The sequence below is a fragment of the Psammomys obesus genome, unplaced genomic scaffold, assembly GCF_907164565.1.
Source record: "Psammomys obesus unplaced genomic scaffold, mPsaObe1.curated_primary_1811, whole genome shotgun sequence".
Taxonomy (NCBI): domain Eukaryota; kingdom Metazoa; phylum Chordata; class Mammalia; order Rodentia; family Muridae; genus Psammomys; species Psammomys obesus.
In genome coordinates, this window is record NW_026590046.1 from 210,583 (window position 1) to 224,980 (window position 14,398).

At 38.1% G+C, this 14,398-nt stretch overlaps 1 protein-coding gene across 1 annotated transcript in view; it reads left to right on the forward strand.

Annotated features, from left to right (window-relative positions):
- Window positions 1-11,790, forward strand: part of Znf182 (zinc finger protein 182) — a 20,469-nt gene extending 8,679 nt beyond the window's left edge. The window contains exon 4 of the mRNA XM_055605535.1: window positions 10,163-11,790. Coding sequence (XP_055461510.1) covers window positions 10,163-11,790 — 1,628 coding nt within the window. The remainder of the gene's footprint in view (window positions 1-10,162) is intronic.
- Window positions 11,791-14,398: the final 2,608 nt, after the last annotated feature.

Below are 14,398 nucleotides of genomic sequence, written 5' to 3' on the forward strand. Positions count from 1 at the left end.
TCCCCCCCCCCCCCGGATTTTTAATTTTTATTTTTATTAATTACAGTTTATTCACTTTGTATCCCCCTGTAGCCTACTCCCTCCTCCCCTCCCAATCTCATCCTCCTTCCCCCTTCTCCACCCATTTCCCTCCCCAAGTCCTTTTATAGGGGAGGTCTTCCTTCCTTCTAATCCTATTTTATTAGGTCTCATCAGGAGTGGCTGCATTGTCATCTTCTGTGGCCTGGTAAGGCTGCTCCCCTCTCAGAGGGAGGTGATCATAGAGAAAGCCAATCAGTTCTTGTCAGAGACAGACCCTGTTCCCATTACTATGGTACCTACTTGGACACTGAACTGCCATGGGCTACATCTGTGCAGGGGTTCTCGATTATCTCCATGAATGGTCCTTGGAGTATCAGTCTCAGAAAAGACCCCTGTGCCCAGATATTTTGGTTTGTTTCTCTCCTTTTGGAGCTCCAGTCTTCTCCAGGTCTTACTATCTCCCCCTTCTTTCTTAAGATTCTCTGCACTTCGCTCAAATGTGGCTATAAGTCTCAGCATCTGCTCTGATACCCTACAGGGGAGAGCCTTTCAGAGGCCCTCTGTGGTAAGGGCCCGTCCTGTTCCCTGTTTTTTCCCCCTCTTCTGATGTCCATCCTCTTTACCTTTCTGAGTGGGGATTGAGCATCTTAGCTACAGTCCTCCTTCCTGATTAGCTTCCTTAGGTGTACAGATTTTAGTATGTTTATCCTATATTATATATCTAATATCCACTTATGAGTGAGTATATACCCTGTGTGTCTTTCTGCTTCTGGGATACCTCACTTAGGATGATCTTTTCCAGTTCCTACCATTTGCCTGCAAATTTCATGATATCCTTGTTTTTTATTGCTGAGTATTATTCCATTGTGTAGATATACCACAATTTCTGTATCCATTCCTCAACCGAGGGACACCTGGGTTGTTTCCAGCTTTTGGCTATTACAAATAAAGCTGCTACAAGCATGGTTGTGCAAATGTCCTTGTTTTATACTTGGCACAGGAGACAACTTCCTGAACAGAACACCAACAGCACAAGCTCTAAGAGCAACATTCAATAAATGGGACCTCATGAACCTGGAAAGCTTCTGTAAAGCAAAGGACACTGTCCTCAGAACAAAAAGACTGACCACAGATTGGGAAAGGATCTCACCAACCCTATATCTCAAAGAGGGCTAATATCCACAAAATATAAATAACTCAAGAAGTTAAACAAAAACAAATCAGTTAATCCAATTAAAAAATGAGGTACAGAGCTAAACAGAGAATTCTCAGTAAAGGAATATAGAATGGCAGAGAAACACTTAAAGAAATGCTCAACGTCCTTAGTCATTAGGGAAATGAGATTTCACCTTACACCCATCAGAATGGCTAAGATCAAAAACTCAAGTGACAATACATATTGGAGAGGATATGGAGAAAGGGGAACCCTCCTCCACTGCTGGTGGGACTGTAAACTTATACAGCCACTTTGGAAATCAATCTGGCGCTTTCTCAGACAGTTAGGAATAGTGTTTCCTCAAGATCCAGCTATATGACTCCTAGGCATGAATCCAAAAAATGCTCAATTATACAGCAAGGACATTTGCTCAACTATAAGTCAATTTTTAAAAATTATTTTTTTGAGTTTCTCTTTTTAATTTAACTTTTATTAATTACACTTTATTCATTTTGTATCCCCCCATAAGCCCCTCCCTCCTCCCCTCCCAGTCCCACCCCCCCTTTCTGCATGCATGCTCCTCCCCAAGTCCACTGATAGGGGAGATCCTCCTCTCCTTCTTTCTGATCATAGTCTATCAGTTCTCATCAGAAGTGGCTGCATTGTCAGGGTTCTAGGTTATCCCTATGAATAGTCCTTGGTTGGAGTATGAGTCTCTGGGAAGTTCCCTGTGTTCAAATTTTCTTGTTCTGTTGCTCTCTTTGTGGAGTTCCTGTCCTCTCCAGCTCTTACTATTTCCCACTTCTTACATAAAATTCCATTCATTCTGCCCATCAGTTGGCCATCAGGCTCAACATGTGCTTTGACAGTCTGCACGGCAGAGACTTTCAGAGGCCCTCAGTAGCAGGTTCCTAGGTTGTTTCCTGTTTTCTTTTTCTTCTGATGTCCATCCTCTTTGCCTTTCGGGGTGAGGAATGAACATTTTAGTTAGGGTCCTCTCTTTTGCTTAGTTTGTTTAGATGTACAGATTTTAGTGGGTTTATTCTATGTTGTATGTTTATATGAGTGAATATATGCCCTGTGTGTCTTTTTGCTTCTGGGACAACTCACTCAGGATGATCCTTTCCAGGTCCCACCATTTACCTGCAAATTTCATGATTTCCTTATTTTTCATTGCTGAGTAATACTCCATTGTATAGATGTACCACAGTTTCTGCATCCATTCTTCAGTTGAGGGGCATCTGGGCTGTTTCCAGCCTCTGGCTATTACAAATAAAGCTGCTACAAACATGGTTGAGCAAATGTCCTTTTTGTGTACTTGAGCCTCTTTTGGGTATATACCTAGGAGTGGTATGGCTGGATCTTGAGGAAGAAGCTGAAAAGCAGCAAACCAAGTAATCCACTTAAAAAATGGGGAACAGAGCTAAACAGAGAATTCTCTGTAGAGGAATATTGAATGGCAGAGAAGCACTTAAAGAAATGCTCAACCTCATTAGCCATTAAGGAAATGGAAATCAAAACAAAGCTGAGATTTCACCTTACACTCATCAGAGTGGCCAAGATCAAAAACTCAAGTGACAACACATGCTGGTGGGAATGTAAACTTGTACAACCACTCTGGAAATCAATCTGGCGCTTTCTCAGACAACTAGGAATTAAAAATTATTTTTAAATGATTCTTAGCATTACCTGAAAATGACCAATGAGTTATAACCTTTTAAATTAAAGTTTTCATGCAAATATATATTGTAAGTTGAATGTATTTCCATTCTGTCTTAGTTGGAGTGTGATGAAACTCCACGACCAAAAGCAAATTAGGGAGAAAGGGGTTGGGTTTATTCAGCTTATACTTCCACATCACTGTTCATCTCAAAGGATGTCAAGACAGGAACTCAAACAGGATAGGAACCCGGATGCAGGAGCTGAGGCAGAAGCCATAGAGGGGCTACTTACTGGCTCACACCCCATGGCTTACTCAGCCTTCTTTCTTGCAGAACCCAGGATCTCCTGCCCAAGAGAAGTGCCATTACAATGGGCTAAGCCCACCCACATCGACCACTAATTAAGAAAATACCCCTCAGGCTTGTCTATTCTCAGGTGGCTATAGCTGTTTCACATTGACATAAAACTAGCCAGCACACCTTCAAAATTCTCTACTCTCCCTTATCTGACCCTTTCACCTCCTATTAATTCACTTGTTCCTTTAGAAAGTTTTACTTCTACTTTCACATCATATGTGTTTGTGTGTGTGTGCATGTGTGTACATGTATAGTTTTGTTTATATACATAAAAATCTAGGAACCACAAATTAGAGAAACATAAGATGCTTGTATTTTTGGAAACTGGTTTAATTCACTCGATGTGATTATTTCTAGTTGCATCCATTTTTCCTACAAATGACATGATTCCATTATTATAACTAAAAAAAAAAACCTCTATTGTGCATACATACCATTATTTTATTTACCCACTCTCTCTTGGACACTTAGGTTGATTCCATAATTTAGCCCTTGTGAGTACTACTACAGTAAACATTGATGTGCAAGGATATTTGATAGGTGTGACATATTGATTTGCATGTAGCTGTGTCAAATTACATCTTTTTCTGTATAGCATTTCTACCTTGACAAATATAAATATTCTTAAGTCCATTTTGGACAGATACTCACTGTTTGCCCCAGGCTAGCTTCAAACTTATACTTCTTTATACTTATAAACTTCTTTATACTTATATTAAGGCATCAGCCTTAATATTGCAAAGATTATAGGTGTGACTCACCATGACAGGCCAAACATTTTTGTCATAAACCTTGGTATTCTTATGAGTCAAAGTGTCCCACTTTTAGTTAATGGAAACCCTTCAAATTAGCCACCAATTGTATTGCTGAAGCTAAAATTCAAGATTTTTTACATGTCTTCTCTCTGACATGTCTTTGCTATTATTTTTCCGAGGATTCCTCCTTCCTTTAGTAAAAAATAATTTTAAAAAAATTTTCTTTATTATTATTATTTATTACAATATATTCACTTTGTATCCCTGTTGTAGTCCATTCCTCATCTCGTCCACCTTCCCTCCCTCTTCCCCCTCTATGTCCCTCCCCTAGTCCACTGATAGGGGAGATCCTCGCCTATCAGGCCTCATCAAGGCTGTCAACATTATCTTTTGCAAAGCAAACAGAAGAAAAGAGCCCAAAAGAAGGCACAATAAACAGAGACCCACTTTTTCACATACTCCTGAATTCCGTAAAAACACTAACCTGGAAGTCATAATACATATACAAAGGACCTGTACAGTAAAAAGAGAGAAAAAATGTATGTTTATATGTATATATAGAGTAAGATAAAAATAAGAAAAAAAGAGGCCTGATACGACATTATGAGACAAACCATCAAAGATGCTATTCAGTTCATTTTCTGTTGGCCATATACTTCTGGGCTTGTAGCCTACCCTTAGGAGAGACTCCCTTGGAGAAAACTAAGTTTACATTTTTGTTTGCAAGTAGTTATCACTTGGATATTGCTTAGGACAACAACTGGTACAGACCAATGCAGAACTGTATGCTGCCTCAGTCTCTGAGGGTTCTTATGTGCTTTGCTCATGTTGAGTTATAAGGCCTTGTTTTGTTGCTGTCATTCATCCCATCTAATTCTGCCTTCCAAGGTGTTCCCTGAGCTCTGAGAGAAGGGATTTTATAGAGACATACATTTAGTGCTGAGTGTCCCAAGGTCTCCTATTCTCAGAATACTATCTGTATGTGTTCCCATCTGCTACAAAAGTAAGATTTTTTTTTATGATAGCTAAACTATTGAGTGTAGCAGAGTGTAATTATCAGTCATTTTATTGCTGCTTTTTTTTTTACAACAGTGTTATTTGGTTTTACACTAGGTCCTTGGGTTATCTAGTCTAAGGTTTTGTCTTGTGTTATTCTTCTCTCTTATCTTCTCTCTTCATCTCAATCACAGTTACCTTTCCCTTTCTCCTACTAGCCCTTCCCCCACTTCCCTTCTCTTCTAGATCCATTCCCCCTCTATTTCCTTTCAGAAAAGAGTAAGCCTCCCAAGGATATCAATGGAACATGGCATAACAAGTTACAATAAGAATAGGCATACACCCCAGGCAACCCAATAGGAAGAAAAGGGTTCTCAAAGCAGAAGAGTCAGGTACAGCCTCTGTTCCCACTTTTAGATATCCCATAATAAGACCAAGCTACATAACTGTAACATACATGCAGAGAGCCTAGATCAGGCCCATGCAGGCTCCCTGGTTCTCATATCTGTCTCTGTGAGACCCTCAGAGCCCAGGTTAGTTGATTCTGTGGGTTTTCTTGTGGTGTCCTTGTCCCCTCTACAATTTTTCCTCCCCTTCTTCTCTGAGATTTCCAGAGTTATGGGTCTCTGTATCTGTTTCAATCAGTTAGGTATGGAGGCTCTCTGATGATGATTATGCTAGGTTCCAGTCTACGAGTATAACAGAATATCATTAGGAATATTTCTTTGACCTTTTTTTTTTGCCAGTTGTGTTTGGCTCTGTATAGGTCTCTGAGGTTTCTAGCGTCTGGATCCTAGCTATCCAGGCAGTGTCAAGTGCTGGCTCTCTCTTGTGGTGTGGGTCGCAAGCTAGACCAGTCATTGGTTGACAACTCTCACAAATTCTGTACCACCTTTAACCTCAACACATCTTGCAGGCAGAAGTTCTTATCACCACAAACAGTGTTGGGTATGGGTTGCATCTTTTGGAGTGGGTCTTAAGTTAAATCAGCTGTTGGTTGGTTATTCCCACAGCTTTATACCACCGTTTTACTTGCATATCTTGCAGGCAGGACACCATTGTCAGAGGGGTTTGGGCTGGTTTGATTTTTTCATTACTTCTTTGGTAGCATAGAGAGTATCTTCATGTACCAAAGATACTAGCACATAGTGGTGAAGTCTTCATGTAGGCACCAACATGACTTTTTCATGTTTGATGAATTGTATAGGTGTTGTCTTCAGTAATGGGACCTTGCAGTCAGTTTGTGGATGTCAACCTATAATCTTGGCAACAGGCTGGGTTGTTTGGGAGTTCTGATGGGACCTGTTTGGCCAACAACTCAGTTATAATCTAATCCCAGTAATAGAAGCTTCATTTGGTAACAAAAGATGGTCAGTTAAGGGTCTACCTCCCCCCTACTTTGGTGATTTTCTTTATGTTGCCTTCATATGTGTATATATTTTAGGAAGCTTCTACTGTGTTAGGTTTCCATCCTGTCCCTCAAAAGGCCCTTAATTTTAGCTGTCTCTCCATATTTCCTCTCTCATCCCCTTCTTCCCTTGCTCCTCCACTTGATTCTCCCATTCCAGTCTCCATTTCTTCCCAATTCATCTATCCATACATATTCTATTTCCCTTTCATAGGGAGATCTATCTGCACACACACTGTCCCATACTCTATATGTGACATCTGTAGTCAGACTGTACCATTATTTTCACTGACTTAACAGTTAATAATCAAATAATCAGCAAATATATACCATATTTGTGTTCTGGATCTGGGTTACCTCACTCAGGATGATCTTTTGCTCTAACTCCTTCTATTTGCCTGTAAATTTCATGATTTTATTTTTTAAGCCAAGTAATACTCAGTTGTATAAATGTACTAAATTATTCTGTTGAGGGACATCTATGTTGTTTCCAACTTTTGACTATTACAAATATAGCAGCAATGAGCACGGTAACTCCCTTTTTATGTAATGATTGTATCTATTTTTGAATGAAGTAATCTTTCCATACATAGAGAACCTTTCTATTAGGTGTGTAAAAACTCAGGATAGAATTAAATGGGGGTTGAAACTACTACTTTATCCAAAAATGTATCTGTTTATATGTCTAATTGTCTGTATATATTTATCTATTTGTATGTATATGTGTGTGTGTTTACATAGATGTGGATGAGTGGTGTCTTTGGGAGCTCCCTTGTTTTGTCTTTTGATTGTATGTGTACATGTGTGAGGTTCGTAAAATCTGCATGCTTTGTCTGCCAAGTGTGTACACGAATTTTGCATGCTTCTAAGTTTAGTAAGTTTAATAAGTGATAAGCAGTCCGGAGTGTTTTATTGACCTTCTTAATGAGGACTCTAGCTTCTAGTAGGCCACTATTCATTGCTAAGACATTAAGTTAAAAGGAACTAAGGTTTTCTTTTCACATCCCATTGTATTTACAGCAAGAAATGGTCAAGTCTGCAGCTGCTTGTACTCTGAGTTAAAGAGACACCTCAGCATAAATGATTAAGACCTGCTGTTGAACAATAAATGTTTTTAGCCAAAGAGCTGTTTTTGGTGGCAGAAAAAAACAGAAGGCATGGATAGCTCAATTGATAAAACTTCAGACCCTGAATCTGAAAATTCTCTGCTACCTCTCTTTTCCTTTAGAGGCTCTTGTGACCACTGGCCCCTGGGAGTTAAACTGTATATAGAGTTAAGCTGCATATAGAATTAAACTATATAAATAGAGAGAGTTAAAGTGTATATAGAGAGAGCCCAAACTAGCAAGGTTACCAGCCTAAAAGATTAAGAGTTAAGGTATAGAGAGAAACACCAGCCACCAGCTGGTCATTGCCAACGCTGCGCTTCACTTTGGTTTACCTTGTGTGCTGGAGCTGGCCTCTAGCAGGTTCCGTTGTTCAATGCTGGATGTCCTGGGACTCACTATGTAGAACACACTGACCTCTAACTCACAGAAATCTCCTTCATATGCCTCCTAACTGCTGAGGTTAAAAATGTGCACCACCATACCCGGCCCTAGGCACAGTTTTATTTGCCCGTTTTCACTTAGTAGTTGAGAACGCATCAAATATATGTTTGTATATGTATAAAACATGTTTCTTTTATAGTATATGCTATGGCTATGTGGCTCTACATAACTCATAGTAACAATAAACATTTAGTTTAGCAAACATTTTAAAAATTTCATTGGTGTCATATAAGTTCTGTTTTAAGTATTCGAATCCCCCTGAATATCCATTTTGGTGTTTTATAGGTGGGAATATTATACAAATAGATTAGATCAGATGAAAAGCTGAGCCAGGATTTACTCCTGGTCTAGATATTCCAGGTGACCTAAACCACAGGGCCCATACTACTTCTGACCACCTAAGGAGGTTAAGATTTATCATATCCTAGAAGTGGTTTGACTCCTAAATGCAGCTTGTGAAGCCTCTTCCTGTGAGTCAGTGTTCATCCCTTGCTAAGAACTTAATGCTTTTCTATCTAGCGAAAGGAAGTCACAGGAAAGAAAACTACAACCATGTGACCTATTTTAAAATTCATTGTTGCTATAGTAAATCCTAGTATAATGGAATTTTACTAGAAACTTGAGTAGTATCTCCAATTGTTTCAACTCTTCTTTATGCTTGAAGATTTTCATATATAATCTGAGAAATTACAAAGGCTGGAAAGGTAGCTCGATGGTTAAGAATACTCTTGCAAAGGACCTGAGTTCAGTTCTCAGCACTCACATGGTAGTTCACAACCATCTATAATTCCAGTTCCAGGGAATCTGACTCCCTTCTCTGACCTTTATGGGTACTAGGCACATGCATAGTATACCTACATGCAAGGAAACACATAAACACATAAATAATCTTAAAAAAGTAAACCAAAAAAACATAATTCATACATATGTGTAAAATTTTACTATATTCTGTTGGATTTGCAGCACCATTGATTTTAAGATGTGCCACTAATTAAGTTATGACATGTTGACAGCTTTGATTTTAAGCTACATTTATGTTTAATACCATTTAACAAAGGTATTAAAATTTGTAATATTTTACAGATGATGAAATATGAAGTAGATTTGCAGTTTAACTATCTAAATGAGTGGTATATGTGATTAAGTACATTAGATGTTAATCAAATTTTAAATTATATAAGAAAGGCAGAGTAAGCTTTTGTAAAATGAAAAAACTGCTACTTAGGTTATATAGATTCTGGCTCGCTCTCTCCCTTCTCTTATACTCTCTCTGCTTCAGTCTCTTTCCTGGGCCACCCCCCTACCATGTTCCTCTGTCTCTTCTCCTAGGCCCTCCCACTGTCTGTCTCTGTTTATCTCTAGCTCTTTCTCTCTCTATTCTCATAGCCCACTCAGACCCTTAACACCTCTCCTCTTTCCTTTCCCCAAATAAATCTCTTCATATCAGAAAAAAAATATATAGATTTTGTATATAGCAAAATATAGAAGATGGGAGGGAAATATAGATAATGAAACAGCATAAAACTCAGAGAGTTGAAATATTCACAGTTTCTAAGTGAAATAGAGTAGACAGTAACGGAGACAGTGGTGTTGAAGAACTGTATCTATGTTGAGGGAGATATATTTGTGAACCCTGCTTGCGAAAATAATTGGTTTTGTTGTGCTCAATATTCTAGATTTTCTGTCATATGGATCCAGGATTACTAGTATTGAGTTTAGAAAATTCAGTGCTACATTTTTCCCTATAAGGAGGTAATACATAAGTCATGTGTAGTCAGAAGTTCATATAACTAAGCCAAGTGTGGTGTTACTGACTTTAACCCCAGCCCTCAGGAGGCTAAGGCAAGAGTTCAAGGTTAGCCTAGTCTAAATGGCAAATTTCAGGCCAGCCAGGTCTACACAGTGAGACCATATCTCAGAAGAAAATACATGTAACTAAGAATTAAGGGTGAGAGATGAAATAAAAGCAGATGGGAAGTTTTTCGTGGTCATAAAAATGGCAGTAAATGAGGATATATTAAAAGATCATCTCTCTCCCTTGACACTCTGATAAAATGGCTTGCTAGCCTCATCTCAATCACAGCAAAAGCTCTTAGAATGTGCATTTAGATGGAGACAAGCCCAGATTAGGATCTGCTCGATCTCAGGTGGCTAGTAGAAATAGGCAGTAACAGTTGAGATCATAACTTTTCCGAAAAAGGCCTATTCCTCATAATAATGTAAACATGATTTTCTGTGCTTTTTTTTTTTTTTTTCAGAAGTCTGCCAAGTTAATGAACAGCTTGAGAAACAACATTGGGATAACCAAAATAAGTATTTGTTGATGCAAGTTGGATTCCCTGATGACAAAATAATTACCAAGAGTGGCCAGAACTATACTGAATTTGGAAACACATTCCATCTGAGTACAAGCCTTGTTGTTCCAATGCAAAGATCCCATAAATTTGAATCCTTTAGAAATAATATGGTAGATAATTTAAATTTACTTAGTAGAAGCTCTACAGAAAATAAACATGATACTGAGTGTGCAAAATTATTCTTCCATGCAGAATATGAAAAAACTAATTTCATAGTGAACTCCTGTGGATATAAAGAATATGAAAAAACCCTCACGAGAAAGAAAGGCCTTAGCCTTCATCAGAGAATTAAAAACGGAGAGAAGCCTTTTGAATGCACTGCATGTCAGAAAACCTTCAACAAAAAGTCACACCTCATTGTACATTGGAGAACTCACACAGGAGAGAAACCATTTGAATGCACTGAATGTGAGAAAGCCTTTAGCCAAAAGTCTCAGCTCATTATACACTTCAGAACTCACACAGGAGAAAGACCCTTTGAATGTCCAGAATGTGGCAAAACCTTCAGAGAGAAGTCAACTGTCATCATACATTACAGAACTCATACAGGAGAGAAGCCTTATGAATGTAATGAATGCGGGAAAGCCTTTACTCAGAAATCAAACCTCATTGTCCATCAAAAAACCCACACAGGAGAGAAAACCTATGAGTGTACCAAGTGTGGGGAATCTTTCCTACAGAAACTTGACCTAATTATACACCATAGTAGTCACACAGGTAAAAAGCCTCATGAATGTAATGAGTGTAAGAAAACATTTGGTGATAAGTCAACCCTCATTACACATCAGAGAACTCACACTGGAGAGAAACCTCATAAGTGTACTGAATGTGGGAAATCTTTCAATGAGAAGTCAACCCTCATTGTGCACCAAAGAACTCACACTGGTGAAAAGCCCTATGAGTGTAATGTGTGTGGAAAAACTTTCACCCAAAAATCAAATTTGGGTGTTCATCAAAGAACTCATTCAGGAGAGAAACCGTTCGGATGTAATGAATGTGAGAAAGCCTTCTCTCAGAAATCTTACCTCATGCTACATCAGCGAGGGCACACTGGAGAGAAGCCCTATGAATGCAGTGAATGTGAAAAGGCATTTTCCCAGAAGTCCTATCTCATTATACATCAAAGAACTCATACAGAAGAAAAACCCTATACATGTAATGAGTGTGGAAAGGCCTTTCGAGAAAAGTCAAAGCTCATTATCCATCAGAGGATCCACACAGGAGAAAAACCGTATGAATGCCTCGTTTGCTGGAAAGCTTTCAGCCAGAAGTCACAGCTCATCATCCATCAGAGAACACACACAGGAGAAAAGCCCTATGAATGCATAGAATGTGGCAAAGCTTTCAGGGAAAAATCCACATTCACTGTACATCAGAGAACTCACACTGGAGAGAAGCCCTATAAGTGTACAGAATGTGGTAAAAACTTTACCCAGAAATCCAACCTTATTGTACATCAGAGTACCCATATAGGAAAGAAAGCCCATAGAAGAGGCCACACCCATAAGTCAAAGCTCACTACACGATAGTCAACAAAGCAATAGTGTCTTTCAGATATCTGAAAGAAAAGATCTATTAATTTAATGTTTAAAAAGAATGACATGAATTAGAGCCTAATCATTAGAATAAAGTCAGCATTTCCTTTCATCTTTTTTACCCTAATGCAAGTGGAAAAAGAAGCAGATATGTGATTCCTTTGAAAACTGTTGCACTTATAGGCCTGCCAGACTAAGAGGCAAGACATTTAAGGGCTTCAGAAGTGAGACAGCATATCTAAGAACTCTGTTAAAGATAGAGTTACACCCTAAATTCCATGACTGTGACAAAGACCTTGTTGAGGCCTGAGGAGAAATAGGTAGGCAAATCTTCTATTTACAGAAAGTAATCTGACAGATTTTAGGGGGAACTGGGACAAATAAAGGGATGTAGTTGGTCTTGTTTACTGATTTTGGGAAAGTAAAGTCTGAAAGAACTAATATATGGTAAGAGGTATCTCAGCTGTTTGAAAAAACTTATCTGTCTACAATATGGTCCTGACATCTTCCCCACAAGAACCTTTGACAAATAGGAAGTCCAGGGACAACCTTTCTCATTCAAATGAAAGCATTTAAAAGTAATCAAAACCAAAAATAAATGTCCACTTCTAGGAATACACATACTCAGATGTGTACAAAATGATCAAAACACAGGCATTTGTTGATGCACTGTCTGAAAATAAAAGATTAGAGGCTATTCAAATTGCATAACCTGGATTCTGCTTCCTGAATCTGATATATTCATACAGCAGACTCCTCAAAGACAAAAATGGACAAAAAGAACATGGATATCATTTCTCTAGTGATTTTAGATAATCCCCAAGTTACATTAGATAAGAAAATCAAGTTGTAGCACAGTGAGTTTGATGTGCTACCATTTTTACATAAAAAAGGGGAAATGGTAAGTACAGAATTGATTGTATGTACATTTTTTGTTTGTTTTTCCTTTCTGTTTTTGGAAAGGAATATAAGAATCTTATTGCCATTATTAACTTACAGAGGGAAAGGGGCCAGTAGGTGACTAGGGAAGTGAAACTTGGAGACACCTTTGTATTCTTTCAAAGCTGTGGAAAGTAAAACAGTGTGGAAATGCTACCTTTTTGAAAAATAAATCTTTAAAACCGCATTTTATTCCTTTAATAGTTACTCTAGATAAAGAATTCATAATACTTAATGTATAGAAGCTTGAGAGAGTTTAATATATTTTCAGTATTCACTGAAATTGAATAACCAGGCAAACAGGGAAACAAAAAGTATTCAATCAATTACTAATATATGTAAGTATTTTTCCTTAAGCATCAATTAAAGTAAACTGAGGTCATCTGGGATCATACTACATCTGCCAAAATAACTGAAACTAGAATACATCTCATATTTAGGGTACACATTGACACCTGTGGGAAGTTATTAAAATCCAGTGATATCTTCTCAAATCTTATTTTCAGCTACTCCATATACACACGCTGATTTTACAAAAAAGCATAAAATACCAATTCAATGAGAGGTAGAGTAGCCTGTTCCAGATATCACACTAGTGCTGGTGACACATATTTTCCAAGATATGAGATGAAATTGAGACCCATAAGAAAAATATAACAACGTTTGCTGCAGAACAAAGGTCTTGTTTGTGAATTACTATATTTGTAGCATTCTTGTAAATGTGGCTATTCATTGAGTCTTTGTCTAGCATTAGTAGGCAACACAAGCTATGTAAAACCTGGAGGTCAGAAGGGCTTATATTGATCAAAACAGATGATTTAGGCTCGAGTGTGTTTGCACCTTTGTAAACCACTCATTTTTTAAGAGTGTGTTTGTATATGTACCTGCATGTATGTATATATGCATGTTGAAGCAAGGGAGTCACTCCAATTTTTTTTGTCTGTGCATGTCCATATTTATTTTACAGAGTCAAATCCTAAAAGTTAAATTGCTTTGGTAACAGATTTCTAAATTGCATTTAGAAAGATTAATACAAGTGCTCTCAATAATTCTCTCTCAAACAGCATAGCCCAGTAAAGCAATATTTAATGTTTATATATTAGCTTAACTTGGGTCCTCTGTAAAAGCTCTCTTAACCACTGAGCCATCGTTTGAGGTTTTTAAAAATTCCTTACTTCTGAAAAAAAAATAAGTAATGGGCTCAGGTTGGATTGGAATACAGGTCTTTTAATGGTGGCTATCAAACATGGAGCTTTGCATATATGAAGTGCTCTCAAACTCTGCTGCATCTTTACTTTATTTTTGAGCTCTGTAAAACATATATTTTCAATTCCAAGGAAATACGGGCTGGCTAGCTTGTTCCTAGTCTACAGAAAAAATACCCAAGGGAACTAGAAATAACTATTTGATCTTTTTCCCAGTAAGTCATCTCCATTAAAGATCAATCTGCAATAAGGTGAGGGTTCACAGTGTACCTTTTCCTTTGAATCTTGGGACAGCTTCCTATTCCACAGATGGCAACTTGTTCTAGCTACATGTGGGCAAACAGAGGTGATGGAGGCATAGACTGAAGAGGAAGGGATGAGGATGAAAGGCAGGATTTAAATGTGATGAAGCTAGAGGGAAAGAGAGGTAATGAAGCACCAAGCGTGAGTAAATGGGG